Raw genomic sequence first — 26,479 nt, forward strand, 5'->3', positions numbered from 1 at the left:
TCCCCCCACTCCTCAAACTGTTATTTAGTCTTCAAAACTTTTCCCAAAGTTAATCTCATCTATACTAGTTCAATAGCTGTTGCAAATCTCTACTGCACGCAATACACTATTACATTTATTTGCCTGATACGCCTTCCTAGACTGGAACTCCTTCTGGTCACAGGGGTCTGATTACCTTGTGTGCCCATTACTTAACACAGGATCTCACACATAGAAGATGGTTAGTAAATCTTTTCTAAATAAAATCTAGTATAACCCATTTATTTTATAAATGAGGAAAATGAGGCCCAGAGAGGTAAGTGACTTGTCAGAGGCTCTTGATTATTTTGGTTAAAAGTAATCATTAGTAGGGGCGCCTGGGTGGCTCAGTTGTTAAGCGTCTGCCTTTGGCTCAGGTCATGATCCCAGGGTCCTGGAATCAAGCCAGGCATCAGGCTCCCTGCTCTGCTGGGAGCCTGCTTCCTCTCCCACTCCCCCTGCTTGTGTTCCCTCTCTCGCTGGCAGTCTCTCTCTGTCAAAGAAGTAAATTAAAAAAAAAAAATCTTAAAAAAAAAAAAAAAGTAATCATTAGTGGTGTTATTTGTGTATTATATATCCTGTACTTATTTACCTATTTTTTTCTTTTTTTTTTTTTTTTTTGTGAACAAGGTTACTATGGATAAAACTATGGTTTGATTCCTGATTCTGCCATGTATTTTGACTTTGAGCAAGTTACTTAACCTCTTTAAGCTCCAGTTTCCTCTGTTATGATAGTAATAATAGTATTACAATATTATTAAAGTATTATAAAGAATAAATAATCTGAGTAAAGGGTTTAGAACAATGCTTGGCACAGAGTAAGCAGTAAATATAGTCACTGTTATTATTAGCATCTGTCATTGTTCATCGGCCACAATGCCTCCTGGAAAAGGCATGAAATTTAGTTGTCTTATAAGCTGGTTTTGGTTCTCTTATAGGCAAGCTGACTGATAGAACAGCAAGCATTTTCCAAGGCAACCAAATGAAACTGAAGCTGGTCAATATTCAAAAAGCTAAAATCTCGGCAGCTGCATTCACAAAAGCCTTCTGCCATCACAAAGTCATCGAGCTAGATGCTACTGCAGTGCACACTGACCTCCCAATTCCAGACATCGTACATGCACTCTGCAGCAGTAGCTGGATCCAGCAAAACCTTCGGTGTCTCCTGTTGGACTCAGCAAGCATCCCTCGAGATTCAAGACTGCTATTCTTTGGTCAGCTCACTGGTCTTCGCATTTTAAGTGTTTTCAATGTTTGTTTTCATAGTGAAGACCTGGCTAATGTTTCTCAATTACCAAAACTGGAAAGCTTGGATATCTCCAATACTCTGGTCACTAACATTTCTGCACTCCTTACCTGTAAGGATCGACTCAAATCTCTGACAATGCACTATCTGAAATGTCTGACTATGACCAAACCACAAATTCTTGCAGTTATTAGAGAACTTAAATGTCTGCTTCACCTTGATATTTCTGATCACAGGCAACTCAAATCAGATTTAGCTTTTCATTTGCTGCAGCAAAAGGATATTCTGCCCCATGTTGTGTCACTGGATATTTCGGGGGGCAGCTGCATCACCGATGGAGCTGTAGAACTGTTTATACGGCAGCGGCCCGCAATGCAATTTGTGGGACTGTTGGCTACGGATGCTGGTTACTCTGACTTCTTTACTGCAAAGCAAGGCTTGAGGGTTTGTTTTTTTATTTGAAATAAGTTTGATTCCTTTGTTAAGAACGTTATTAGGCTTTTGTTGTACATAAGAATATACAGTAGGTATTAGGGTTACAGAGACAGAGAAAAAAAATCCTTAAGGAGCTTAACAGTAATTACTGTGTAGCTACCACGTGGTGGGTTCTGGAATTACGACCTTAAAACAAGGTATGGTTCTGGCCTCCAGGTCTTGTAGTCTAGTTTGTTATGGTAGGTATAGCCATTTATACATTTCCTCCTGTGTACCAGGTGCCACGTTGTACATGTTGTTTTCCTCTTTATTCCTCCCATTTTACAGATGAGGAAGTGGAAGCTCAGAGGTTAAGCTAATCCTCTAACTGCATATTAAGTGGTAGAGCTAGGATGTGTGTCCAAGTCTTTGTGACTAAATGTTTACCTTTATTTAATAGCTAAATATAATTAGTAAGGCAGGTGATCAACATTTTTGGTGAAGGTATGAAAGAAAACAGTTTTGGAAAGGGTCTTAAGAGAAAAAGTTTTGACAGGGCTCCTGGATAGCTCAGTCAGTTAGGTGTCCAACTCTTGATTTCCACTAATGTCGTGATCTCACAGTTGTGGGATTGAGCCCTGTGTCAGGCTCCATGCTTAGCGAGGAGTCTGTTTTGAGATTCTGTCTTTTCCTCTTCTTCTGCCTCTCCCCCTGCTGGCATGCATACTCGTGCTCATTCTCTCTCTCTCTCTCTCAAATAAATAATCCTTTAAAAAAAAAAAAAAAAGAAAAAGGTTTTGAACATTGCCAGAATAAGTTTTTGGCCAGTCATGGGGCTATTTTTTTTTTAATTTTTTAAAATGTGGAACACTTAACAAATTTGCATATTAGCCTTGCATAGGGACCATGCTGATCTTCTCTGTATTGTTCCAGTTTTAGTATATGCACTTGCTGAAGCAAGCCCTCGTGCTATTTTTAAAACAGCATATATTTAAATATTTATGTTTCAGAATACTTCTTTTTTAAAACAGTGGTTCTCTACCTTATTTGTACATTGTAATCACTTTGGAAGTTTTGAAATGTACTGATGCCTGTGTCTGATCTCCTAGATATTCTGATTTAATTGGTCTGGGACTTGGCAGGGACATCAAAATTTTGAAAGTTCCCAGGTAATTCTAATATGCAGCCAAGGTTCAGAACCACTGCTTTAAAATGCTTTATAATTACACCATATGTAATTCCTTTTAGGGTGAGAGAGTAAAATAATTTACAGTCATTAGTTGTATTCATTCATTCATTCATTCATTCATTCATTCATTCACTTGCTTACTGTGCCCAGCATGGGGCTTGAACTCTCAACCCAAAGATCAAGAGTCACATGTTCCATCGACTGAGCCAGCTGGGTGCCCCAGTTGTTTTCACATTTTTATTTCCTACCCCCCCCCCCCCGACAAAAGCTCTCACATAATTACTGAACCAGCCTACCAGTGCAGAAGCATAGTGACAGAAAAATCATTTCCCCAATAAAACATGTCTGTTGTTAAGGTAGTAGTGATGTTTACAGAGTGATAGGATATGAGCTGGTAACCTTCATGCAGCGTAAATATGTGTGCCATCTCGTGCTATCTCTTGTAGACCCAGCTTGATTGTTCTTCGGTGCCGCTTCTTAGAGTTGTACTGGATTTTATAACCAGTTTTCATCCGAATTCACTGGGGAATGGGATGCTTCTGCTTTTGTTTCTTGGCCAGCAATTGCTTGATTCTGAAGTCTTGTCAGAAGACATGGCAAAAGACAGTCAACTGCACATACCATGATGGTGGAGAAAAGGAGAGAGCTATTTTCATTCTTTTGATTTGAAAATAGCAATTATATTTTGAATTTCTTTTATATTATTAAATAATATTTATTTATTTTAGAGAGAGAGCACGCAAATGGGGGAGGGGCAGAGGGAGAGAATATCCAGGCAGACTCCCATTGAGTGCAGAGTGCTACACAGGGCTCAGTCTCATGACCCATGAGATCACGACCTGAGCTGAAATCAAGAGTCTGACGCTCAACCAATTGAGCCACCCAGGCGCCCCTGAAGTCCTTTTAATTTTCTGGCATGTCTAATGAAGCTGGAAGCCATCAGTTACATCATTAGGTTTGAAATAGAGATAAATAATAATGTGAACTTTCAGATTAAATATGTAGAGAATTGTTTACCAGGAATGTATACCTAGGCCTGTTTCAGATTAATAGCATTTAGTGTCACAGTGATCAAAAGACTAGCAATCAGGGGGAAAAATTTTTTTTTAGCGCATAAACTCTCGATATGCAATAATATGGGACAAATGCTGGAATATTCTATAGACGGATTATACACGTAGTTAAGATACTGTCAAAGTGGGTACACCGAAAGAAAATGGGAAGCTGGGGCGCCTGGGTGGCACAGCGGTTAAGCATCTGCCTTCGGCTCAGGGCGTGATCCTGGCGTTATGGGATCGAGCCCCACATCAGGCTCCTCTGCTGTGAGCCTGCTTCTTCCTCTCCCACTCCTCCTGCTTGTGTTCCCTCTCTTGCTGGCTGTCTCTATCTCTGTCAAATAAATAAATAAAATCTTAAAAAAAAAAAAAGAAAAAGAAAATGGGAAGCTGTGTTTCAGTAAACTTATCTGGTATACATGTTAGTTTAGTTTATTTTGAAAATTTAAAATTATGCATTATATACGGTGTTAGATATTGTTGGGATGGAGAGGAAAGACCACAGTTCTCCCACTACTAAGAAACAAAAGATCTTAAGCCAGCCTTATGTGGAGTGTAAGGTGTGGCAAATATAAAAGGTATGTTTCAGGAAACCTTTTATTTAATGGAAATACATGTTTCAGATGAGATGCAAAATATACTAAGTATCTCTTAGTTGTTTGGGTTGATCAAAAATTTGTTTACTTTTAGCATGGATAAAATTAAATGTCAGCAAAGACCTTCAAAGACAACAAATATTTATTGCACTTCAAATTAGAATGGGCAACATGTACTTGATTCCTTTAAAATAGGCAGAAAGCGGGGGGCCCTTGGCTGGGTTAGTTGGTAGAGCATACAGCTCTTGATCTCAGGGTCATGAGTTCAAGCCGCATGTTGAGCGTGGAACCTACTTAAAAAAATAAAAATAAAAAATAAAATAGGCAGAAAGGACACCCGACATTAGTATTAAAAGCCACACAACATCTTCGTTTGGGAGGAAATCCTTGTTGATCCATTGGTGGGGTGTGGCAAGAATCCCTTCTGAAGATTGTTTTGTAATGGCATCTGCAGGAAGCCAAGGAGAAGAGAGGGTGAGGCAAGAGCTATCAGGTCTTCTCCTTCCTTGGTCTTGCTGTGGCTTATCCTTTGTTCCTTTTTAGGTCTTACATCTGGATGATCATAAATCTTTAAAAAATTTTAGAATATATCCCTTAGGGGGCGTCTGGGTGGCACAGCGGTTAAGCGTCTGCCTTCGGCTCAGGGCGTGATCCCGGCGTTATGGGATCAAGCCCTACATCAGGCTCCTCCGCTGGGAGCCTGCTTCTTCCTCTCCCACTCCCCCTGCTTGTGTTCCCTCTCTCGCTGGCTATCTCTAATTCTGTCAAATAAATAAATAAAATCTTTAAAAAAAAAAAAGAATATATCCCTTAGGTTCTTAATATGTAAGTCCTTGGGCAATTAATCTATGTATACTGCTTAAAAATTGTTTTGAAATAATTTTTAACTTGTGGGTCACTAATTCTAAACATTTGCTACATTTGTTTTTTATCATATCCTCTTTCTACACATAATTTTTTTCTGAACCATTCGAGTAGGTTACATATATCATGCCCCTCAAGCCCTTAATGCTTGATTCTGTATTTCCTAAGAGCAGTGATATTCTTCTTAATGGCTACCGTGCAGTTAACCAAATTTGGGGAAATTTAACATCAATGCAGTACTGTACATAATCTCTGTACGTATTTACAATGTTGATTATCCCAATAATGCCCTCTGTAAAATATTTTTCCATTTAGTCCAGGGTCATTTTTGCATTCATTTGTCATGTTCCTTTGTAATGTAATCTGAAAGAGTTCCTTAGTCCTTCCTGTCCTTCGTGTCACATTGATATTTTTGAAGAATACAGACTAGTTTTGTTGACTTTTTAAAAAATCTCCTACCTGTTTTTTAAAATTTGTTGAGTCCTAATTTGTGGTCTGACATATGGTCTATCCTGGAAAAGTCCCATGTGCACTTGAAAGAATGTGAATGCTGGTGGTGTTGGGTAGAGTGTTTTGCACTTTTAGATCTAGTTGGTTTATTGTGGTAAGTCCTCTGTTCCCCCCCCCTTTTTTTTTTCAGATTTTATTTATTTATTCAACAGAGATAGAGACAGCCAGCTAGAGAGGGAACACAAGCAGGGGGAGTGGGAGAGGAAGAAGCAGGCTCATAGTGGAGGAGCCCGATGTGGGGCTCGATCCCATTACGCCGGGATCACGCCCTGAGCCGAAGGCAGATGCTTAACCGCTGTGCCACCCAGGCGCCCCAGTCCTCTGTTTCCTTATTTCTGTCTGATTGTTCTATTCATTATTGAGTGGGTTGTTGAAGTCTCCATTATTGTAGAAATATCTATTTCTCCTTTTAATTCTGTCTGTTTTTGTGTCATGTTTTGATGGTCTGTCATTAAATACAGAAATGTTTATGCTTATTATATCTAATTGGGGTACTGAACCTTTTATTAATATATAATGTCTGGCTTTGTCTCTTGTAACCTCTTTTGATTTAAAGTCTACTTTGTCTGATAGTAGTATAGTCACCCCTTGCCTGCTCTCTTTTGGTTATATTTGCGTCGAATATTGTTTTCCATTCTTCCATTTTCCATCTAGCTGTGTCTTTGGATCTAAAGTGAGTCTTTTATAGACAGTTTATAGTTGGATCATGTGTTTTTTATTCATTCTTCCAATCTTTATCTTTTGATTATAGCATTTAATCCATCTACATTGAAAGTGGTGATCAGGAGGGACTTATGTCATTTTGCTCTTTGGTTTCTATATGTTGTGTAGCTTTTTTGTTCCTCATTTCCTCTATTACTGTTTTCTTTTTTGCTCAGCTGATTTTTTAAATTTTCTGAGAATGAGTTTTCTTTTTTCTTTTTTTCAAGATTTTATTTGAGAGTGAGAGAGAGCGAAAGCAGGGAGAGGGGCACAGGGTGAGGGAGAAGCAGACTCCCCACTGAGCAGGGAACCTGACATGGGACCTCCATCCCAGGACTCTGAGATCGTGACCTGAGCCAAAGGCAGACGCTTAACCTACTGAGCCACACAGGTGCCCCAGCTGATTTTTTTTATATCGAAATGTTTAAACTCCTTTCTCATTTCCTTTTGTATATATTCTATAACTATTTTCTTTATGGTTACCATGGAGATCACATTTAATATTCTAAAGTTAAAATACTCTAATTTGAATTTACACCAGCCTCACTTCAATAACAAAAAAACTGCTAATTTACATTTCCATCCCCAACCCTTTTAATCAATGATGTCCCCAGATTACATCGTTATACACTGTCTGTCCCAAAGTGTAAAATAATTCTTTTTAATCCATTTGCCTATTAAATTATGTAGAAAACAAGGGCACCTGGGTGGCTTAGCCAGTTAAGCGCCTGCCTTTGACTCAGGTCATGATCTCAGGGTCCTGGGATTGAGTCCTGTGTTGAGCTCTTTGCTCATTTGGAGAGTCTGCTTCTCCCTCTCCCTCTGCCCCTCCCTCCTGCTCATGCTCTCTCTGTCTCTCAAATCTATAATTATGTAGAAAACAAAATTTGCAGTTAGAAACCAAAGTTATAATAGATTTTAGAGTAATATTTTTTAGAAAATGTATTAGTTCCTTAAATCCTGTAGAAAACAAAAAGTAGAGCTACAGACCAGTTTTTGTTTTTTGTTTGTTTAAATAATTTGTACGCCCAACATGGGGCTTCAACCCACGACCCTGAGATCCAGAGTCGCATGCTATACCCACTGAGCCAGCCAGGGTCTCCTATAAACCAGCTTTAATATATCACTAGCTTTTTAAATTGCCCTGTATTTGCCTTTTTTTGAGATCTTTATTACTTCCTATAGTTTCTTCTTGTTGTCTAGTGCTACTTTATTTTGCCCTGCAAGTTTCCGTTGAGCATTTCTTACAGGGCAGGTCTAGTGGTAATGAACTTCTCCAGCTTTTGTTTATCTGGGAATGTCTTGATTTCTCACTCACATTTGGGGGACAGTTTTGCTGGATAAAGGATTCTTGGTTGACAGGGTTGCTTGTTTTTTTTTTTTCTTTTTTTTTTTCTTTCTTTTATCAATTTGAACATCCTGGCCCATGGTCTTAAAGTTTCTGATGAGAAATCTGCAGGTAATCTTATCAAGCATCCATTGTGTGTGATTTGCTCCTCTCTTGATGTTTCCAAGATTTTCTGTGTCTTCAGCCTTCAAAAATTTGATTATAATGTGTCTTGGTGTGAGTCTTCTTGAGTTCATCTTTATTTTTTTTAAAATTTTTTTTTAAAGATTTTATTTATTTATTTGACAGAGAGACAGCCAGCGAGAGAGGGAACATAGGCAGGGGGAGTGGGAGAGGAAGAAGCAGGCTCCCAGCAGAGGAGCCTGATGTGGGGCTCGATCCCAGAACGCCAGGATCACGCCCCGAGCCAAAGGCAGATGCTTAACAACTGAGCCACCCACGCGCCCCTTGAGTTCATCTTGGAGTTCCTAGGATGTTCATATTCATGTCTTTCACCAAATTTGGAAAGTTTTCAGCCATGTTTTCTTCAAATAGTCTGTCTCTTCTGGGACTCCCACAATGTGTAGTTTGGTCTGCTTGTTGGTATTTCATAGGCTCCTGAAGTTCTATTCACTTTTTTTAGGTCTTTTTCCCTTCTGTTCCTCTGACTCAATAATTTCCATGGTCCTGTCTTCAAGTTGGTTGATTCTTCTGCCCGCTCAAATATGCCTTTGAATCCCTCTAGTGAATTTTGCATCTCAGTTATTGTACTTTTCAGAATTTCTTTTTCTTTTCTGTGTTTTCTATCTCTGTTGGTTTTTCTCTTTTGTTCATACATCATATCCTTGATTTTATCTATATCTTCCTTTAGTTCTTTGAACATTTTCAAGAACCAGTATCTAGAAGTCTTTCCTGATAAATCTGTGATCAGGTTTTTTTTTTGACAGGGACAGTTGCTGTTGATTTCTTTTTCTTTTGAATGAGCCATACCTTCCTATTTCTTTGCACGCCTTGTGATTTTTTTTCTTGTTGAAAACTGGACATTTGAAACTAATACATGGTAACTCTAGAAATCAGATTGTTTCCTTTCCCTAGGGTTTGCTGTTTTGTTACTATTTTTGTTTTGTTTTGTTTTGTTTTTTGATCTGTGCCAGATATATAAATTTTAAGGTCTTTTTAGGTCTTTCTGAGCCTTTTCTTGGATATATGCAGTCACTTTGGAATTTTCTCTGTACCTGCATTTGGGTTTTGTTTGTTTTTTAAGATTTTATTCATTTATTTGAGATAGAGGGAACACAGAGCACGAGCTGGGGGAGGGCCAGGGGTAGAGGGAGAAGCAGACTCCCGGCTGAGGGATCCTAATGCAAGGCCTGATCCCGGGACCCTGGGATCATGGCCTGAGCCCAAGGCAGACACCCAACCAACTGAGCCACCCAGGCACCCCCTATTTTTTGTTTGTTTTTCTTTTTTAAGATTGTATGTATTTGAGAGAGCACAAGCAGAGGAAGAGGGACAAGCAGACTCCCCACTGAATGAAGAGCCTGATGCAGGACTCGATCCCAGGACCTGAGATCATGACCTGAACTGAAGTCAGACACTTAACCGACTAAGCCACCCAGGCACCCCCTATATAATAGTTTCAAATATTAGTTTGTTTTCCCCTCAGGAACTTCAGGTATATGCATAATGGATCTTTGTCTTTTTTCCATATCAACACTCAATCTTAGAGCCTTTGTACTTTTCTTTTTAAAAAATTTTGTTTTCTTGCATTTCTTCTCCTTACTAAATTTTTATTCAAATCTGTCCTTCCTTGGGTAGCTTTTAACTTAGTTCTTATATTTGATATACTTTTGTCTTCTCCTTTCCTTTTTAATCAATTGTTTCATTTTTTTGTTGAAGGTATTTTTTCACATCCCAAAATGCTTATTGGGAATATTTAATTCAGTTTAAAGTGCCATGTTAAAATTTTCTTCTGATTTGTTGAGTTTTGTTTTTGTTTTTGTTTTCGTTTTTAAAATAAGCTCCAGGGGCACCTGGGTGGCTCAGTCGTTGGGCATCTGCCTTTGGCTCAGGTCATGATCCCAGGGTCGTGGAATTGAGCCCCACGTCAGGCTCCCTGCTCAGCGGGAAGCCTGCTTCTCACTCTCCCACTCCCCCTGCTTGTGTTCCCTCTCTCACTGTCTCTTTCCCCATCAAATAAATAAATAAAATCTTTAAAATAAAATAAAATAAAATAAAATAAGCTCCACACCCAGCATGGGCCCCAACACAAGGCTTGAACTCATGACCCCAAGATCAAGACCTGGGCTGATACCAAGAGTTGGATGCTTAACTGAGCCACCCATGTGCCCCTGTTGGTTTATAGGAAGAACTTTTCTCAGCTGAAATGTGTGATTTGCTGCTTAAATATTTCTTATAATAGCCTTATATAGAGTTGGTTTGAATTTTTAATTTTTTGTTATTTAATTGACATCGTTCCTAATTCAGAAGCATTGTCCATTAGTTATGTCAGTTAGGGATGTGAGGTTTCTTCAGTGAAGATGTTACAGGTCATGGTAGAGAGGGGAGTGTTTTTCTTTTCATTTTTGCAAGATTCTGAGTTTCTCCCTTTATTTTCTTTTTTTCCCTTCACTCTCTAGGAATGCTGAAAATTGGGTTATATCTAGTTTTATTTGCATTCCTTGTTAATTTTCTGTTTTGGATTGGGGGGGTACCATTTTCATCCAGACCCAAAATCTGTATAGATTTTTTTAAAACTATTAACTGAGGGATAGCAAGGAAGAATTATGTTAACATTTAGTAAATAATAATATTACAAAAAAGTTAGTTCCCTTTTTCATTTTAGTTGTTTTATGTGGCCTTTTACCTTTCTCTTAATGTCTAATTTATCCTATATGAGTACTTAGAAGATATGCAATCATGGTTATTGATTGTTTAAAAATTTGTATGCTACCCATTGTTCAGTTGAAGTCTTAACTGTAATATGGTTGTAGGGAGATGATATTTTAGTTTGGCTCCACCTCTTAATTGGTTTGTTACATTTAGCACCATACTTCATCTCTCTGGCCCCATTGTAAAAATGAGGTTGAGGAGAACATTTACCTATTAGACTTAGGATTCAAAACAACTTTGTAAAGCACCTGGAACATTTAATTGAACACCTGTCATTGTTTCAAGCACTCAAAGCCCCTAAAAGCCTGAACTGTGAAACCTATTGGTAACATCTTTGTTTTTCAGGTTGCTGGAGGAGCCAATATGAGCCAGATTTCAGAAGCACTGAGCCGATACAGGAATAGGTCATGTTTTATGAAGGAAGCTCTCTACAGGCTCTTCACAGAGACATTTTCAATGCAGGTAACCATGCCTGCTATTTTAAAGGTAACTACACTGCAGAAAGGTAGTTTTTGTTACTACTTTTTACTTAGTTCAATTAAAGCTGTTCACCAAACACACTGAGTACAGTAACTTATATGCCTTATTCTGTAGTGAGCCAAGGTACCCTCATGGAGAAAGGAAAACAGTGTTAGGCTTAATTAACTGCCAGATCATCTCTCATTTTGAGCATCTAAATTAGTTCAAGTCATCTAGTGTTTTGATTTAGTCTGAGAAGGAGATATAGGACATTTGTATTATTTTGCCTAAAATAGGAGATCTTAATCTATAAACATGTATTCACTTTGCCCTAAATGTTGTTTCTTATTTATTCATTTGTTTACTCTTCAAAAACTAACATCTGGTTTTCTAAAAGAAAACAACAGTGTCTCCAGCAAGAACAGAGCAAAATACAGTAATTGAAGGTGCCAAACCTACCATTTAAAGTGTTTTGTGAATAAAGTAAAGTTAACCAGTATTGATAGGGCCACACTTTGCTTTGGTTTATAGAAGAATGAATTTATTTTAAATGTTATTGGAAGTATTAAGTGGTTTGGGAAAGAAAAGTACATTTATTGAAAGTGAAATGTAACATGAAAATGAAGACTTGAAGTCACTTTATTTTTATTAGTATTTGTAATTATAGTTCCTTAAAAAAAAATGGGTATTTCTGCACTGTGGAAGGTAAGATTTGTTTGTAACTTAAAAGTAGTGCTGTATAAAGTAAGAAAAGCTCTAGACCTTTGTTTCCCATTTGTAATGAGGAGATTGAATTAGATATTCTTAAAATCCTTTTCATATCTAAGATTCTGTGATTTTTGAAAATCATGTTTTATGGGGTTTTTAAAAAATTATTTCTACATATTTAACTTGGATGATGGCAATCCAGTGAAATCCTAGGAACAATTTAGCAATATAGAAAAAAGTCATTTTCCGTAGTGGAAATGTGTCGCAGGTCTGTCTCTGGGCTCTATTACTTCATGCAGCTGCCAGAGTGAGGAGCTCTGGTCTCTTAAAATCACGGTTCATGCCAGTATCAGCAGACTGGTTTCTGAGGTAGATAGAGATAGAACAGATTGCACTGTCCCTGAATGTTAGTGCAGGTGTGGCCTAAGCTTAGTACAACACCTTCATGTTACATTTGTGTTGTAGGTCTTCCACAGTCTGTCTTCTGATGACCTTTCTAATGTTTGCAGATTTCAGATTCTTCCAAATTCTGTTAAATTCAAATTTTTTCTTCCTCTGTTGGTGGATTCATCCCACCCTTTTGTCTGTTTTGTGTATTTCCTTATCACATTTCCATTCCTTAGGAATCCTCTTTTCATTCCATCCTTATCTCCACGTCCTTCTGTCCAAATCTTACCTGAGACCTTGTCTGAATGTGCTGTCTGAATGAAGAATTCTGATCCATTGCAGAAATGAATGCTCCCTCCACAACTACCTTAGGTAGCACTTTATATATACGTTTATAGTGCTTTTTTTTTTTCCAGTTTCATGCTTTGATATCCCTCACAATGTTATTTGTTTACATACCGTATTTTTCTCACAAGGCTTTATGCTAAGGAATAAGGTGTGAGTAATTCATGTTTGTGTCCTGTAGTGCTTATCACAATGCCTTGTATGGAGTGAGGTTCAGTAAATGATTATTAATCATGGAGGAGCTGGAAGTCCAGAGAAGGAAAGTGACTTGCCTAAAGTCACACATTTCATTAATGGCTTCATTTGGATGAGAAGGTATTGCTGTTGTCCTAAAAAATAAATGCTTAGAATAGAAAAAAATCTGTTACTTTCTGTACCAATGAGCAAATATTTTTGCCAACTAACACAAAAACAAGACAGTATAAAAAAATGCTCATGTTGTTATATGCCACTAAAAACAAGTTCATCTTCAGCTTGTGGCTGTAGGAATGAGGAATCATCCATTGGATTTGCCAGTGCAGTTCACAGCCAGTGCTTGCGCCCTCAACTTAACACGCCAGGGCCTGGCCAGGGGAATGCCTGTTCGTCTGTTGTCAGAGGTCACCTGTCTGCTTTTCAAGGCTCTGAAAAATTTCCCCCATTACCAGCAGGTAATTTGAATTGAATACTTGACTGCTTCTTACTTTAGGACAAATAACATGAAAAAAATTACTAGTACTAGTTAGTATTAGCTATTATTAGTATTGGTATTATTTTGTTTCAATTTTTCATCCTCCCTGAAAGAAAGGGAATAGATAAGGAGTTTATGTTTGTTATAGAAAAAAGTAGCAAATTTGGATTAGCAATTGGGTTTAAATTAAAAAAAATTTTTTTAGAAACCATTGACCCAGAAGTCCATGTACTATTAACACTTCAGTACTTCCTTACAGGCTTAACATCATATGTGAAAATTAAATTGGAAAAAAAAACGTTGAATTGAATCATAGATCTAAATATAAAAGCTAAAACCATAAAACTTCTAGAAGAAAACAGGACAAAACTATTTGTTTTTTTTTTTTAAAGATTTTTATTTATTTATTTGACAGAGATAGAGACAGCCAGCGAGAGAGGGAACACAAGCAGGGGGAGCGGGAGAGGAAGAAGCAGGCTCATAGCTGAAGAGCCTGATGTGGGGCTCGATCCCATAATGCCGGGATCACGCCCCGAGCCGAAGGCAGACGCTTAACCGCTGTGCCACCCAGGCGCCCCAGGACAAAACTATTTGTGACCTTGGAGTAGGCAAAGTCGTCTTAGGATACAAAAAGCACATGTCATGAAAGAAAAATAAATTAGAATTCATCATAATTAAAGGCTTCTCACATGCACATACACATACACAAATTGAAAAGGGTAAGTCATGGGATGGGGAAAATGTTTATTTTGTATATATGAGAAAACTTTTATAGAGAATATAAAGAACTCTTAACTCAGTAGCATGAGACAAACCCATTTTTTAAAAAGGCAAATGATTTGAGCACTTTACTGAAGAGGATTAAGCAGATGACAGATGAGCATGTGAAAAGATGCTCAGTGTTTTTAGTCATAAGGGAAATGCAAATTAAAACCACATTGAATTACCACTGCATACCTAAATACTACTACACACCCTCTAGATTGTTTGAAATTAAAAGACTGACAATACAAAGTGTTAGCAAGGGTGTGGAACAACTGAAATTCTCATATATAGATGTCGAGAATGTAAAATGATACAACTACCAGTTCAGCAGTCTGGTAGTTTCTTTCAAAGTTAGACATATACCTTCTTTACTACCTAGTCTTTCCACTCCTAGAGGAATGAAATCATCTATTCATACAAAGACTTTTACAAGAATGTTCATAATATTTTTATTCATGATACATCTCCTAAAACTGAAAACCTTTCTATTGTTGAACAGCAGGTGAATAAAGAAATTGTGGTATATTCACATAATAAACTCCTATGTGGCAATATAAAGGAATAAAGTACTGCTACATGCAACATGGACAAATCTCAAAAACATTATATGCTGAGCAAAATAAGCCAGACACAGAAGAGTAGATATTATATGATTCTATTTATGTGAAACTTTAGAAGAGATTAATCTCTAATAACAATGTGATTTTCTGGGGTTGGGGTTTCTGAGGTTGGGATTGACTAGAAGGTGGTACAGTACAACTCTTTGGGGTGATGGAAAATTTTTTTTATCTCAATTTAAGGTGGTGGATGGTAGTGGTTATACAGCTGTATCATAAGGAAGGTGGTCTTTCCTCACTTAAAAAAAAAATCTGCATTTCCACTTTCTCTTGAAAAGTTGGAAGCTCTTTCACATTTTGGTGTTAATCCCTTCACGGAAGCCATCAGCTGGAGTAGCAACTGCCCCTATAAAAGGACATGAATTCTCCAAGTGTTCATAATTCCCACCACTGCTCTGCTATGTCACACTCAGCCCTCTTCACTTTGTTTATGTTACTGCCTAGTTCCTGTTGGCATTTCAGGCTTGCTGCCCCTGCCTCATACACTGTTCTTCAGTCAGACTTGCCTACTCATGGCCTTTCAAAGAGATGGTATATTTTGTATTCCTGCAGCTTTCTCAGGAGGCCTTCTCTTACTTTCCTATCTGTAAAGGCCCTTTAACCCCTGCCAGTCTTAGGTTGCAAGTATAGCTCTATCACAGAGTTAGTTATGAGATCTGTAAGGACATCTGTGGATGAGGCTTCAAGTAATTGATTTGGATTGACACACAGGCAGGCCACTAGGGTTCAGGGGAAAGAGACCCCCTGCTTTGCCAAAAAATGTGGGAGAGGATTATTCTTTAGGCAAAAATGAATGTGACAGAGTAAGATTAAATGAAGAACTTGGAGAGGACCGGGTACACAGTGAGTTCTCAGTAAGAAAAGCTTGTTGGTATCACCTTCCATGTGCTTAGAATCTTTATTTAGAATGGGATATACCTTTGCTCAAAATTATTTTTCTTTATTCCCTTAAAGTTACAGAAGAATTGTCTTCTCTCCTTAACTAATTCCAGGATTCTTGTGGATGTTCCATTTGACAGGCAAGTATAAAACTTGGTCATCTGATTTTGGCTTGTTGACCACTGTTACTCTGAACATTGTTGGCTTTTGGTTATTAGCTTATTAGCAAGGGTTTGATTAAGGCTGGGCTAAGGTGTTTGAGGAGAATGTTTTGTTGAGCATCTGCCACAGGTGATCTGGAGTACCCTACGGATAACCCTTGCACAATGCGGGGATTAGGGACACTGACCCCCCCCACTGCCACCCCACACAGTCAGAAATGCATGTATAACTTTCGAGTCACCAAAAACTTAACTACTCATAGCCTGTTGTTGACTGGAAAGCCTTAGTGATAAACAATTAACACGTATTTTTTATGTTAAGTATTATTATATACTGTATTCTACAACAAAGTAACCTAGAGAAAAGAAAATGTTATTAAAACCATAAAGAAGAGAAAATACAATACATTTACAATACTGTATTTATCAATACCAAAAGCTTACATTATCTGTTTATAAGGTGAATCGTCTGTCAGTACGTACATCAGTATCATCTTATATCCTACAAAACACTGTAAATGTTGTTTGTATTACAAAGACTAGATATCAAAAATGAAAAGGTAGGGGCGCCTGGGTGGCTCAGTTGGTTAAGTGTCTAACTCTTGATTTCGGCTCTGTCTGAGCTCTGTCATGATCTCAGGGTTGTGAGATCGAGTGTCAGGCTCTGCAGTCTGCAGTCTGCTTCTCTCCTTCCTCCTCTCTCTCTCTCTGCCCCTCCTCCTGCTTGCACACTCTCTCTAAATAAATCTTTACAAAAAAAGAAAAGAAAGAAAGAAAAGATAATATGGGGCACCTGCCTGGCTCAGTCAGTAGAGCATGTGACTCTTGATCTCATGGTCATGAGCTTGAGCTCTATGTTGGGGGTGGAGTTTACTTAGAAAGAAAGAAAAGATAATGTGAAAAAGAAATACTTATACTTACAGAGGCGCCTGGGTATCTTAGTCGTTAAGCATCTGCCTTCAGCTGAGGTCATGATCCCAGGGTCCTGGGGTCGAGCCCTGTATCAGGCTCCTCGCTCAGTGGGAAACCTGCTTCTCCCTCTCCCACTCCCCCTGCTGGTATTCCTTCTCTCACTGTGTCCATCTCTGTCCAATAAATAAATAAAATCTTTTAAAAAAAAAAAGTTATTTACAGGGCACCTGGGTAGCTCAGTCAGTTAGGCGCCTGACTCTTAATTTTGGCTCAGGTCATGATCTTGGGGTTGTGGCTCTGTCATGCTCCACCCTGAGTGAACATGTGCACACACTCTGTCTCAAAAAAAAAATGCATACATATACATATACATATATATATATGTATATGTATATGTATATGTATAGACATATATTCATGCACCGATAACGAAGAAGCAGCAGCAATATGATTGCTTTATGGTAGTATTTTATAATCAATAGAATTGCCTCATGGTAGCCTAGCCTTACCCTAATGAATGAATCGCTATGAAATTTTTATGGCATACAGTGTAACAGTCATATTTATAATACAATATTGGAAACATTGTTACATTAAAAAAATAAAACTACTTACCTGTGATGATAGGCTGATACGCAGTTTCTCCAATTCTGACAGAAAGGCATACTGTATGGTAATGTAATTCTTTGAAAGCAAAGTTATAAGCTATAAGAAAACTAACACATTATTTTATATTAAGTATCACTTACTTTATGCCAGATAAGGATAGGCTGTCCGCTTCCAAGTCTTGAGTGTGATGTTCACATCATGAATACTTAGGTGATGATGATGATGACGACACAGAAACATCTCATACATTCTTGCTGTATAATTATTAGATGTCCACATGAAGATACATAAACAACAGATATGTTTATTAACTGTAAGCACGACGATTATTTACTGTTCATTAAGTGGAAGTGGATCATCATAAAGGCCTTTATCCTCATTGTTTTCATGTGGAGTAGGCTGAGGAGGAAGCAGAGCGGTTAATCTTGCTGTCTTCGGCGTGGAAGAGGTGGAGGAGGGGGAGAAGTAGAAGGAGAGGGGCGCCTGGGTGGCACAGTGGTTAAGCGTCTGCCTTCGGCTCAGGGCGTGATCCTGGCCTTATGGGATCGAGCCCCACATCAGGCTCCTCCGCTGTGAGCCTGCTTCTTCCTCTCCCACTCCCCCTGCTTGTGTTCCCTCTCTCGCTGGCTATCTCTATCTCTGTTGAATAAATAAATAAAATCTTTAAAAAAAAAAAAAAGAAAGAAAAATATTACTTAAAAAAAAAAGAAGTAGAAGGGGAGGCATTTCTGTGTTTCTGGGTGACAGAAATACATCATAATATCTATCTGATTTCTTTGATTTTTTCATTTCTCTAAAACTATTTCTATATAGTATCAATCCTTCTACCATATGCTTTAGTTTCATAGAAGTGTCCATGTTATAAAAGAAGTCAAAAGCGGTTTTGAATAATCGGGACCCTTCTGCCAGATTATCTAATGTCAGTTTATTTTTCTGGCACTGCTTCTTCTACGTTGTCTTCCTCATTGTCAGGCACTGGTTTGGAAGTGCTCATCTCCCTCAATTTGACATCTGTTAATTCCTCCGGTGTGGGGTGTATTAGCTCTTGAATTTCTCCAAGATCCGTATCTTGAAACTCTTCACCCTCCACCTTTTTTTGGCCATATCTATAATCTCTTTCATGATTTCCTTGATTGGCTTTGTTACAAATCCTGCGAAGTCACGCACAGCATCTGGACACAGTTTTCTTCAGCAGAAATTTATTGTTTCAGGCTTGATGGCTTTTATGGCTTTTGGCATCTTCAGTGGTGTAATCCTTCCAGACTTTCTCTCTGTCAGGATTCTCTTCCATAGCATTAGCATTGACAGTCCTTTCCATAGACTACTGTGTGTAATGAGCCTTAAGGGTCCCTGTCACCCCCTGATCTAAAGCCTGAATTAGACACTGTGTTTGGAGGCAAATAGACCACTTTAGTGTCTTCAGTGTTGAATTCATGAGATTGTGGGTGGCCAGGGGGCATTATCCAATATCAAAAGAATTTTAAAAGGCAGTCCTAAACCAATATTGCACTGTATGTTAACTAAGTAGAATTTAAAGAAAAATTTAAAAATGAAAAAAAGAAAGGCAGTCCTTTACTGGCAAGATACTTCCTGACTTCAGGGACAAAGTATTGATGGAACCAATCCAGAAAAGGGATTTTTTAAAAAAGATTTTTAAAAATATTTATTTATTTATTTGACAGAGAGAGCACGCGTGCACACAAGCAAGTGGAGTGGCAGACAGAAGGAGAGGGAGAAGCAGACTCCCCACTGAGCAGGGAGCCTAATGTGGGGCTTGATCCCAGGACCCCGGGACCATGACCTGAGCCAAAGACAGACACTTAACCAACTGATCCACCCAGGCGCCACCAGAAAAGGATTCTTGTCCAAGCCTTCTTGTTGTACAACCAAAAGACTAGCAGCCAGTGTTGATGTTTACCCTTCAAGTCTTTGGGATTAGCAGCTTTATAGATAAGGGCGGTTCTTACCATAAAGCTAACTGTATATTCACAAACCAGTAGAGTTAGCCAGCCTATCCCTTCCTGCCTTAATTCCTGATGCTTGCTTCTCTTTTACTGATAAATGTCCTTTGTGGCTCCCCCCCCCCCCCCCCCCGCCCCCAGGATGGGGCACTCTCATCTACATTAGAAACTTGTTCAGGTAGATCTCTTTTATCCTCCAGGATTGTCTTAATAGTGTCTAGGAACTCATCTGCTGCCTCTTGATTGGCAGAAGCTGCTTCTCCTGTTATCTCAACATTTTTTAATTCAAACCTCTTTCTCAAATTATCAGACCATCCTTTGCTGGCATTGAATTTTGTAGTTTTAGGTCCTTCACCTTCTTTTTGCTTTAACTTGTCATATAATGACTTCACTTTTTGTCGAGTCATATTAAAGTCTGTAAGCATGCCTTTCTTACAGCAGTCCTGTACCCACATAAAAGCTGCATTTTCAATGAGATAAAAAGGTGTTTTGCAGAAAGTGCAAGGTTTTCATGCCTGCTGGCATAGCTGCAACAACAACTTCACAAATTTCCTTTTCTTTTTTACAATCATCCTTATACTGGATTCATTTGTCTTGAGATGATGGGTACCCACAGCTGCACACCTCAGTCTGCAGTAGATATCAGGCAGTCAGCTTTTTCTTGTAATGTCATGACTTTTCACTGCTTCTTGGGAGCACTTCCAGCATCACTGGTGACACTTTATGTGTGCCCCCCCCGCCCCCCGCCATGGTGTTACTCAAGGTTTACAGTATTTCACTAAACACAATGAAGAATATGGGAGAACTGTAAGAGATTACTTTTTACTTTGCAATTTACTGGAAAGATGAACTGCTTATATGGAGTGATTAGTTTTGCATGGCATTTTAAGTGAATACTCACAACGCTTGAGCTCACCCCTGTATTGGCAGGAGGTGGCTGTGAGATAATTACAGTTATATAGTATGTACTGCAGTTAATTTTATGCTGTTATCATTTAATACTGCATCTTTATGTTTACATTTCTTTTGACTGAATGGTGCCATGTACGGTGTTTGTATAAGTTTCAATAAATTTTAACCTTTTGCAGTAGACTTGTGTATATTTCATGGTTATAAATAGTAAAAGAAACTACAACCTAGTATCTACATATATTTTATGTATTTATAAATACCTATTACTTAATTTTTTTTGGTGTTTCTAGACTATGCGGTTTGTCTGGGTTTTTCCAAATTGTCGCAAATCTCCAAAAAATTTTCCAGTCTATTTTTTGAAAAAAATCTGTGTATAAGTGGACCGGCACAGTTCAACCCTGTGTCGTTCAGGGTCAGCTGTGCTCGCAAATGTCTCCCAAAGTGTGATTCCAGTTCAGGGTAGTGAGTGGTAAGAACATGGGCTCCAGAGAGTCAAACATACTTGGATTCAATTTCTATCCCTTCCATTATCTTTGTGCGTAAGTTTCCTCATTTATAAAATGGTGACTCTTCTGAGGATTAGGCATGATAATGTTTGTAAAGTTCTTATGGCAGTGCCTAGCTTAAGTAGAGTCTGTTCTAAACATTGGTCATTCTTATTATTTTATTGGTAATAATTAAGAAAATCATCTTCCTAGACTCCAGAGGGGCTCCTCTTGAGGCCTTTATAGTCTTCCAGATTGATGAGCTCAAAAAATGTTTATAATAGTTGCTGCTAACGGCAGGAAAATTAAGCAAACGCTAACATGAACAAAGCCTGTGATACACTGGCGCCGAGTTGTGGGCTAAGCCATTCTCAAATCTAATTGAGATGTGTACTTAAAATGGGAATTGACTTTTATTTTTTTAAAGATTTTATTTATTTATTTGACAGAGATAAAGACAGCCAGCGAGAGAGGGAACACAGGCAGGGGGAGTGGGAGAGGAAGAAGCAGGCTCCCACCGGAGGAGCCTGATGTGGGGCTCATCCTAGAATGCTGGGATCACACCCTGAGCCCAAAGGCAGACGCTTAACGACTGAGCCACCCAGGCGCCTGGGGAATTGACTTTTAAAATTACAATAGGAAAGGTGGTCTTCCTCATTAAAAAATAAAATCTGTTTCTACCTTCTCTTGAAAAATTAGAAGATCTTTCTCAACTCGGTCTTCATTCCTACAGTTGCAATCAATAGGAGCTGACCACCAGCTGCCCCCCATAAAAGGGCACGTGTACTCTCTAGCTAAGTGATTTGTTTGCTGTGGCATTTTAGTATTGTTTACAATTCAGATTACAAATCACTACCTCTAGGGGAACTTCTTTCCTTTTTTCAGACCCATCATAGTAGAAACTGCTTAAAATAGTCTTTCTTAGATCTGCTTATCTTTGAATTCTATGCATTTCCTTAACATCTGCCTGCTCTCTTCTGATCTTCTCTTCTTTTTGTCAGATGCTCTTGATTTTCATAGCTGAGGCTTTAGAAATCTAAGATACAGGATTTGTTGGGGAGGCCAAGTGATTTCCTCTCTCCTTATGTACAGTTTAAAACTTTATTGTGAGAAAAATACTGCTTTTCAGGTTTGATGCTGCCAAGTTTGTCATGAGATGGCTCTGTAAACATGAGAACCCCAAGATGCAGACAATGGCAGTGAGCATCACCTCTATTCTAGCCCTGCAGGTATGTGATCGCTAAAGGCAAGATTTCTCTCTCCGGTCTTGACAGAGCTCTCATAGACCCTGGGTATTTCACTTTCGACTTTTTGTTTGCTTATAGCTCTCACCTGAGCAAACTGCACAGCTTAAGGAAGAACTCCTCATGGCAGTTAAGGTAGGTGGGTTGTGACTTTCATGACCTTTCTTTTTTCCAATTAAAAATTCATGACCATATAATTTAAAGAGTCAAATTCTCAAAGGCTTATAAAATGAAGACTCTGTAAGACCTGCTCCCCAGAAGAAACTACTTCTTAGAGCTACTTCTTCTGGTCTCTACCTCCACATCTCTAAATAAAGTGCTTTTAACTTGATTTATCAGTTTTAGATGTCTTCTAGTGATTCCGCTGCTGTGGTAAATAAGAACTTAGCTCTCCCACATGTATCTTTACAAATTACCTCCCTTCCCAACATATTTATGTCATAATTTTTTAATTCAAATTCAATTTAGTTAATATATACTGTATTATTAGTTTCAGAGGTAGAACTCAGTGTTTCATCAGTTGTATACAACACCCAGTGCTCATTACTTCAATATATCATAATTTTTCATCAGTATACATTATGATTATGCTAGCATTGCTCACTAAAGAAACATACATCGTTGTTTTATTTTGTACTTATTTTGAGATGAGGCTTGAGATACTTTCCCCCACCTGCCCCCAGTCGTTTATGTTTCCTGTGAACTATTTATTCATGGCTTTGATACGTTTTCCTTTGGGTTGCTACCTTTCTTCTGATTTGTAAGATTTCTTTATATATTAAGGAATTGGCCTTTGTGATATGAGGTGCATGTATTTTCCCCACTTGGCCGTTTGACTGTTTTTACTTTATTTGTGGCATATTTTGCCCTGCAGTAACTTTAAAATGTTTATAGGGTTGAATTTATTATTTTATTTCTCTATGGCACATTTTGAAAGTATTTCTAAAAATTTCTCATGATTTTTAACATGTAAATACTTGATTTACTTGGAGGGTTTTTTTGTTTGTGTTTTGTTTGTGTTTTGTTTTGTTTAAGATGTAAGGGTCTGTTTTTCTACTCAGTGTCTGCCTCTGTACCTTTTCTTGAGCAAATTATCTTTTCTCCGCTGTTATGCATTGCTGCCTCTGTCATATATTAAATCCCCATATCTGTTCACATCTATTTCTGGACTTGTGCTGTGTTAATTTGTAGGTCTATTTATAGGCTGATATCACACTTTTTATATAGTGACTTTATAAATTCCTTAATAGTCAAGATCTTTCCTTGGGTTTCTTTTAGTTATCTTTATCTTTTGTTTTTTTAATGTGAACACCAGAATTGGGTTGTCTAGTTTTTGTGGGTTTTTTTTTTTAAGATTTTATTTATTTACTTATTTTAGAGAGAGAAAGATCGTGTGCACACTTGTGAGCAGGGGGAGTGGCAGAGGGAGAGGAGTGAGGGAATTTCAAGGAGATTCTCCTGCTGAGCATGGAACCCGACGTGAGGCTCAATCTCACAACCCTGAGATCATGACCCAAGCCGAAACCAAGAGTTAGATGCCTAATCAGCTGAGCTACCCAGGTTCCCCTTTGCTTGTCTAGTTCCCAAAAAAGCTTTGTTTTCTTTGGGTTTTGTTAAATGTATAGATTGAATTAGAAGAATTGACATCTCTGATGCTGATTTTTCCTTCTGAGAACACTATATGTTGTTCCATTTATACAGTCTTTTGTGTCCCCCAGAAGTAGGTGGTGGTTTCTTCATGTTGATATTCTGTATTTCTTAAATTTATTCTTAAGGTCTTTACCTTTTGTATTGCTGTTACACGTGAAATCTTATGAGTGTTTAGTATCTAGTCAGATTTTGGGGGGGATAAAAATCAAGAGTGATTTAGACATGTTAAGTTCTGAGATGCTTGAGATGTCACAGAGGCAGTTTGATATAGGGTACGGCTTAGAGGATTGGGTAGACAGGGCTAGAGAATAATTTGGGTCATAAGTTCTGCTCTAGGATGCAAGTGCCTGCCTAAAGAGTGTGGAATACATAGAGAGAAAAGAAAAGGACTGAAACGAGTACGTTGGAAGAGGAGGAGGAGCCAGGAAAGGAGAGAAGAGGAGTGTCCAAAATGAGTTAGTAGAAAATCAGGAAAGAGTGATGTCTTAGAATCCAAGAGAATTATTTCAAGAAAAATTGAGCAGTTATGTCAGATGCTGTTGAGTGGTTGAGTGAGATGAGGACAGAGTTGCCAGTTGGATTTGGCAAGAACAGTCATTAGTCGTCTTGCTTACATTATGTCAGTGGAGTAGTGGAGCAAAACCTGTTCGGACTACAGTGATGAGCAAATGCAGCTGAGAAATGGAGGCAACTTTTCAATATATTTTAATGAGAAAGAACGAAAAAGGAAGATACTATATAGGCCAGTGGTTGTTTTTTTCCAAGATCAGTTACATTAAGATGTATTTTATGCCTGCGAAAATAATTCTGACAAAAAGGGGGAAGTTGATGACAAAGGCAAGACAGAGGGAAATAATTTGGTGACAATCTTTGTGTATTGGAATTGTACAGCAGGAGTAAAGACGTTGGCTTTAGAGCAGAAGGGAAAGGGGAATACATCGATGAAAGTACAGGTAGGCTGGGAGATTTTGTTACGAAGAACAGCGATAGTTCTCTGAAAAACTAGATGAAGTGATCAAGTCAGAGGAGTAAAAAGATGGTGATTAAAGTGGGAGGAGAGAGAATGACAAAAGAAGAGTAGTCTTGGGAGCAAACTCATTGAGAAATACAGTAGAATTCCCAGGTAGAGTTGAATGCCCTTTTAAAGTGTTTTGGCAAATACTGAAAGTGAGACTCAGTCTTTTTCAGTATTCAGGTGTTTGGGCCTGGCATCAAGTGGGGTGTTTAAGGCAGCAGTTTTGTCAAGATGATGTGACGGAATTGCTGGGGATGGTAATAGGAATAGACAAAGATACAGAAATAGAGCGAGATAGCAAGTACTGAAGTAACACGGAGGGAAGAGTAGCACTGTAGTTTTCAGAGAAACAGTTTTAGGTAATGTTACCAAAAATTCAGGCTTTAGGGCAAAACAGGCCATGTTCAGCCACTAGTCATAAGACCTTTAGATAGTTTATTTATCTTCTCTGTGCCTCAGATTCTTCATCTGAAAACTGGCATCATCTGAAAAACAGGCATCTGTCATAGGTGTATATTTTGCCATTGTTTTGAGCGTCATTAAAGTAAAATATATAAAGCCTCTAACCATGGGACTGTCCACAGTCGTTACTGTTTTCAGGGTCAGCCTCGCTTCTCCTGCTCGCTCCCTTGCCTTGTTGCCACTCACCCCCTTGGTCGTCTAGATGGTTGCTACCAGTATCGTGTGCCACTCTTATACTTCCCTTGGCTCTCACAGCTTTATTTTTGTGATAAACTCTTTCGATACATTCTTTCCTGATTGGGTAAAATTTTTGAAGTGGTCTCATTCCTCTTGAAAATAGACATACTCTGATTTATTTAGTGCTGTTATATTTCCTGTACTTTTTCATTAGGTGACTGAGTGAAAACACCTGTCTTTTCCCTCTCATAACAGTCTAATATGCTTGAAAGAAGGCATGAATACTGGCTTAACTTGTGTCTAGAAATATTCTGATCTGAAATGGTATTTTGGAATCTCTATTCAAGTGAACCCATGATTTCTTTAAGCTATTAGGACATACAGTTGTAGTACTAGTGTTACCCCCCAGCCATCCTGATCTGTCCAATGACCTAGAACAGCATACTTTTTCTCTTGCCTGGCATTCCTTCTGCCCCCCCCCCCCATGTCTCCATTTCTTGCTTAACACATTTAACCCTTTCTCTCTTCTGGTCTCATTTGTCTCAGTTTACATTTTACCTTTGCAAGGAGGCTTCCCTTTCCTACCTTTTCTAAAATAAATTGTTAGGCTTTTATGTGTTTCCTTCAGAACATTTACCAAAAACTTAAAATTCTTTTATTTAGTTGAGAAAAACCAACTATTTTTTTTTTTATCTGTCTCACTTACCTGAATAAGTGCTTGATTTCCAGGAGATGTTTACTAAACATTCTCAATAAATGAATAATGGAGTAGCTAATATGTACTTGATTATGAGTCTTATTGACAAGGACCAAGAACTAGATTAAGTGCTCATTAAACTTTAACTTATTTTCCCCTTTAATCCTCATAAAAACCTTAGGAGTTAGGTGTAACTCATTATATAGAGAGAAAAGGATCACAAAGCTATTAAGTGGTATACCGACTATTGCTTTTCTTACGTTGAAATCCCTCAGTCACTGGGGCATCTAACTTTTTGTCTCTTTGATTTTTAGGAACTTCTAGCAATAGTAAAACAAAAGACTACTGAGAATTTAGATGATGTCACCCTCTTGTTTACTTTGAAAGCACTTTGGAATCTTACAGATGAGTCTCCAGCTGCCTGCAGTCACTTTATGGAAAATCAAGGATTGGCAATCTTCATCCAAGTCTTGGAGGTGGGAAGACAGGATTGAGTTTGTATGTAAAGTTCTTTTCTTCATGATAAAGTAACCTGTATATTCTTTTAACAG

The 26,479-nt window shown here is 38.3% G+C and overlaps 1 protein-coding gene and 1 non-coding gene across 2 annotated transcripts in view; one reads left to right on the forward strand and one right to left on the reverse strand.

Moving 5' to 3' along the window:
• ZYG11A (zyg-11 family member A, cell cycle regulator) overlaps positions 1–26,479 on the forward strand; it is a 70,372-nt gene that overhangs the window by 32,877 nt on the left and 11,016 nt on the right. Inside the window, exons 3-9 of the mRNA XM_045799515.1 lie at positions 957–1,708; positions 11,159–11,299; positions 13,186–13,362; positions 15,719–15,783; positions 21,813–21,912; positions 22,009–22,062; positions 26,243–26,404. Coding sequence (XP_045655471.1) covers positions 957–1,708; positions 11,159–11,299; positions 13,186–13,362; positions 15,719–15,783; positions 21,813–21,912; positions 22,009–22,062; positions 26,243–26,404 — 1,451 coding nt within the window. The remainder of the gene's footprint in view (positions 1–956; positions 1,709–11,158; positions 11,300–13,185; positions 13,363–15,718; positions 15,784–21,812; positions 21,913–22,008; positions 22,063–26,242; positions 26,405–26,479) is intronic.
• LOC123793838 (U6 spliceosomal RNA) lies at positions 2,535–2,640 on the reverse strand. The gene has a single exon (XR_006780080.1). It is a non-coding gene; the product is annotated as a U6 spliceosomal RNA (small nuclear RNA).

The sequence above is a fragment of the Ursus americanus genome, chromosome 12 (genome assembly GCF_024610735.1).
Source record: "Ursus americanus isolate L20-20 chromosome 12, mUrsAme1.1.p, whole genome shotgun sequence".
In the NCBI taxonomy this organism is placed as follows: Eukaryota; Metazoa; Chordata; class Mammalia; order Carnivora; family Ursidae; genus Ursus; species Ursus americanus.